At 47.4% G+C, this 4,912-nt stretch overlaps 1 protein-coding gene across 4 annotated transcripts in view; it reads right to left on the reverse strand.

Moving 5' to 3' along the window:
* Positions 1 to 3,195: 3,195 nt before the first annotated feature.
* The window catches only part of CTCF (CCCTC-binding factor (zinc finger protein)), a 38,192-nt gene continuing 36,475 nt past the window's right edge, over positions 3,196 to 4,912 (reverse strand). For all 4 annotated transcript variants that reach the window (XM_015567849.1, XM_015567846.1, XM_015567845.1 and 1 more), the window contains one exon: positions 3,196 to 4,705. In XM_015567849.1, the coding sequence (XP_015423335.1) occupies positions 4,521 to 4,705 (185 nt within the window). In that variant the 3' untranslated portion in view covers positions 3,196 to 4,520. The remainder of the gene's footprint in view (positions 4,706 to 4,912) is intronic.

The raw sequence follows: 4,912 nt of genomic DNA on the forward strand, positions 1-4,912 counted from the left end.
CCAACTTCTAACCTGGAGGCTGTGACGCCCTTCTCTGTGGCAGAGGTTCCGCAGCTCTCATCAGGTTCAGGCTGGGTCAGGCGAGAAAGTCCACGTGTGTGTGCTCAGCTCAGGGGGCAGCTTGGACTAAAACCTGAAACCAGAGGGCTTCAGGGAGGGCCGGAGTGAATACGCGGCCAGGCACACGGGGGTGGGGTCCTCCTCTGGGTATGCATTCTCCCTGCCCTGGATTTGGGGAGGGGGGACCACTAGGAGAGAGGAAAGCTAAGGGAGGGATCAGAAGGTCAGCCCTGCGAAGCACGCTGGCTTATAAAAGACCAAGGACCTAGATTTTGGAAGGCTCACAGCAGGGGATTAATTTTCCCCTTTCCATTGCTTATGGATAAAGAACATTCTCTGCCCTGCCCACAGCTCAGCTAGGCACAGGTGAAATAACCATGAGTAGGTGAGCAATACTGGGCAGAAATCTCCTTGATTTTTCTTTCCCACCTCCAGCTACCCCTCCTCACCTTGGGGCTCAGAGACAGTGCGAGCACCTTCTCATCTCCCTTTGTTGAGGTCCACCAAGGACTGGGACAAAGTGGAAAGTAGAAACTGAATATTAACAACTTGGGGGCAGCCATCTCTCCCCTCAAGCAACAGGCTCATGGTGTGAGAGTTGAGAGCTGACCGGACGACGGGAGGACTCAGCTGGAGAGGGAGCTGGGAATTCCTGCCAACAGAGGCAAGAGGAGGTCCTACTCTGCTGCCTTTCAACTTGAAAGGAGTCAAGAGCTGGTTAAGATCGAACTCTCTCGAAGACCACATAGAACCCACAAACTGCTTGTAGGGTGAGAACTCACAACGGCCGAGGGGTCAAGAATGCAAGTTCTAAAGGCAGACTGCCTGAATTCAAGCCCTGACTCCATCTCTTACCAGCTGTTTGACATTAAGTTACTTAACCTTTCTGGGCTTCCAGTTCAGCTGGAGCGATTAACTTATCTCAAAGTGCTGCTCGTATGGATTCAATATTAAGAGATGTGCTCACAACAGTGCCTGGCACTCAGTGAACACTCACATTTGCCAAGTCTACCATGGCAACCCTAGGACTCCAAAACATAACCACAAAAACGCCACCTCATTAGGCTTTTCCTGTTTAGAATAACAAGGATGAGAACTAAAAGAGGGAATGACTGCCAAAGGGCTGGAGCTGTTCCCTAGGTGGGGACTCTGGAGGCCTCAGTCATTATGGTCCAGTGAGTGCTGGCAGGGAACGCAGGGGGCTACGGAGAAGGAAACCGGGATCAGCATGTAGATCAGACCAGCGGTGCTGAGCTAGTCACAAACCCTCATTAACTGCTGGCACTCAGGGTGACAGAGACAAAACAAACAGACCAAGTAAACGCATGGGACTCCGCTCCAACAAGCAGTGACTCAGTGAGAGGGGGAGGCCTTAGCTTGTTCAAGCGGCTCCTATGTTCCAGACAGCATGACACTCCGTGGGCGCTCAGGAAATGCTAAAAGGTCCTAATGAGGACCAAGCCCCCCTGCTCCAGTAGCACAGGCTGAGGCCAGGCTGCACCTCCCAGCGCTGCCACAGGCTCCCTCAGATGGTTTTAAAAGACAAGAGCTGGGCAGGAGCGGACGGGCAACACCACTTAGATGTAACTATTTCCTCACTCCAGTACCTACCACAGTTTAACAGTGGGGAAGAGTGCTGTAGGCAGGCCAAGGAACTTCCCTGTAAGTTCTCAGGTGTGGAGTAATAATGAGAACTGTTTTTTTGCTGAAGGCTTTATGTATCTATTTATTTATTTTAAAATGTATTTTATTTATTCTTTACAGAGAGGGAGAGGGATATTAGAAATATTGATCAGCTGCCTCTTGCACACCCCCTACTGGGGATGTGCCCGCAACTGAGGTACATGCCCTTGACTGGAATTGAACCTGGGACCCTTCAGTCCGCAGGCTGACGCTCTATCCACTGAGCCATTCCAGGTAGGGCTATGTATTTATTTTTAAAAAATATTTTTGATTTCAGAGAAGGGAGGATAGAAACAAATTATGAGAATCATTGATTGGCTGCTTCCTGCACGCCCCCTACTGGTGATGGAGACCGCAACCCAGGCATGTGCTCTTGACCGGGAATCGAACTGTGACCTCCAGGTTTATGGGTCAATGCCACCCACACCAGCTGGCAGAGTTTTAATGAAGTCACATAGGACTATCAATGGAGAATCCCTTTTCAGCCGCAACTCCCATGAGCATGTCACTTTCCTTGCACTTCCTCTAAAACAAATCCACATTTAAACTCTTAAACACGAGTGTATACAATGAAAAGCTCTGCTGAAAATAAACATCTCACTGTTCTGCAGAGATTTCCTATTATAAATACCTAACAATTATTAAAAGCTATGTGCTCAGTGGAAGAATTCTAGCAGGGGGTACTGGTCCCTGTGGGGGATAGCCCATGGGTGGGATGGAGATGAAATACTGACTGCCTGGTGTAGTGTTGAGGCCCCAGATGATATATTTTCCTGGAGAGCTGACTGCATGGACAGCACAAGCCAGCCAAAGGCTACACACATCTTGTCCTTTGTGTTACCTCTCACTGAAAACTGGAAAGTTGAAATTCGTTAAAAACCCCTAAAATCATTGGCTGAAGCTTTCACCTTGCCAAAGCTGTCTGCCCAGAAATGGCCAGCAGAAGCAAGATGTCCTTCCACTAATGTGTAAACGTCCTAACACGACTCCCTTTGCCTCCTGCGGTGCTAATAACAGCTGTGCTATCCAGGTCTCTCCTGCTCACTGTTCTGTCTCCCGTCTAACAGACTGGCCAGCTGCCCTGTTCCCCTGTAGTTGGCAGAGCTTGAGGTACTAATCCTAACCCTTTCTGGGCGGAGATCGTGAGGACTGAGCTTCCCCATCAGCCCCTTCTACTCCAGGCTCGGTGGCCCACCCCCGTGGCCATGGGGACCCACTCCCTAAAGTGGACCATGGAGAATGGCAGATGTCCATCCACTCACACACACACTTCCAGGGAGTTAAAACTTGGCACAGATGCACTTGGTATCCCATCATCTGCCAAGATCACCTCCCATCTGCTAAAGAGGAAGTGGCCACACAGCCTGCCTGTACCTCAGGCCTGTGCCACCTGAGGCCACACATGTGGACCCCTTTGGGCTTCTCATTAGACAGGAATCACGCAAGACAGTGTTTGAAGCATTGTTAATCCGTTATGATTTATTAGCTGTACAGCAGTAGATCCTCCTCCCCAGCTTTCAACCCCATTACGTATTTTATTACAGGTCTCATGTTGGTGTCCTAAAATAATGAAAAATATCACACAGTACAGCTAAGTACAAAATGTATCAACCTAGAGTCTGACAGCTAACTGATGGCTCTCTTAAAAGCAATACACAGAAGAGAAAAGTGTTTGAAATCAACAAGACTGAGGCTCTCTAAAAAACACATTTTAAACATGACAGTTCATGTGCAAGAATCATTTATAGTTGGTTTCACTTCACATCATTAACCGCCCCCCCCCTTTTTTTTTGAAGATCCAAAGTTTAAATTACTGACCTAATGAAAATTTCTGGCCCAGCTTTTAAGGGACTGCTGTGACCTGCTCATAATCACCCTCCTGCTTTAACAGAGGATTTATAAAACAGAAAATTCAGCTACAAACAGAGCAAAGAAAATGTGGATGGGAAATTATAACTGAAAGTTAATTGTACAAGGTTCAAATGCTGGCTCCATGGGCTGGAAATCACGATCTTCTACATGGGCGTCCATCTCTAGTGGGCAGCAGTCTGGGTGCCGTTCTGCTACATGATTGCAATCCAATTCCTTGTCAACATTTACACACTACAGTCTGTGGTAACTTAATTTGCAGGTAATTAAAATGCTGGGTTTTCTTACACTGCACTTCTTTTCAACCTCTTAATTAATGGAAAAGATTAAAATGTAAAAAAAGTTATTTACAAGCTTGACCATACCGGAAACTTTGCCAAGAAAGAGGCAAAGCCTTCAGGACAAAAACCGATCGTAGCATGCCGTATTATTGGTGTGCAGCCGACTCCAAGCAAAGGGAGTCAGGGAAAAAGCAAAAGCAAAAACCAGTTTAAAAGTCTAAGTCCTTCCCAAGTCTGCATTTACAATTAAAAACTCTCCTGGGAAGAAGACCGTAGAACTCTGGGCAACCCGGTGGCTGTTCTGGAGTGGTTTACCATAGCAAGGAGGAGGGTCCAATGTCTGTTTCCATCTAAGAAACCAGTTAGGCGTCAACACTGTCCTCAGCACTTCCTGGTAAACCCCCAGGGACTCGGAACATTCCATGATTTGCTAACATCAAATGGCAAGTTCTAGTTAAATCACATTTTCCTAACATCATCCTTGAAGTTTTAGTTCTCAGTATGTTTGGTAAAACGGTGTAAAACGGTGCTTTTCCCAAAGCCAAAAGAAGAAAAAGGGAGAAAAATTAAGATGCAGGCCGTTTAAACACAGCCCTGAGCAGTCCTGGTGAAGACAAGGCCCTGCCATCACCGGTCCATCATGCTGAGGATCATCTCAGGGGTGAGGTCTCCGTTGGGGGCGTCTGTGGCAGCGGGCTGGGCCTCCTCCTCCTCCCCCTCCGCGGGCTCTGCATCCGGCTCCTTTTTTACTTGAACTATAATGTTCTCAATTGCACCTGTATTCTGATCTTCGACCTGGATGATAGCTGTTGCTGGTGAAAAGGGGCACGAACAAAACACATGCTCCATTAAAGCCCTCAGAGATGGCAAAGGTCCTTCCAGACTTGACACTAAATGGTATTAGCAATTCAGGAAAGTCTTCATAGTTATACAGAGCAAGTCAGTAAAAAAAAAAGACGGAATGATCTAAACATGGCCACACATAAAGCCCAAACACTCTAGAAACTATCAAAGAAAAA

This window comes from Myotis davidii, unplaced genomic scaffold (genome assembly GCF_000327345.1).
Source record: "Myotis davidii unplaced genomic scaffold, ASM32734v1 scaffold243, whole genome shotgun sequence".
Classification (NCBI taxonomy): Eukaryota; Metazoa; Chordata; class Mammalia; order Chiroptera; family Vespertilionidae; genus Myotis; species Myotis davidii.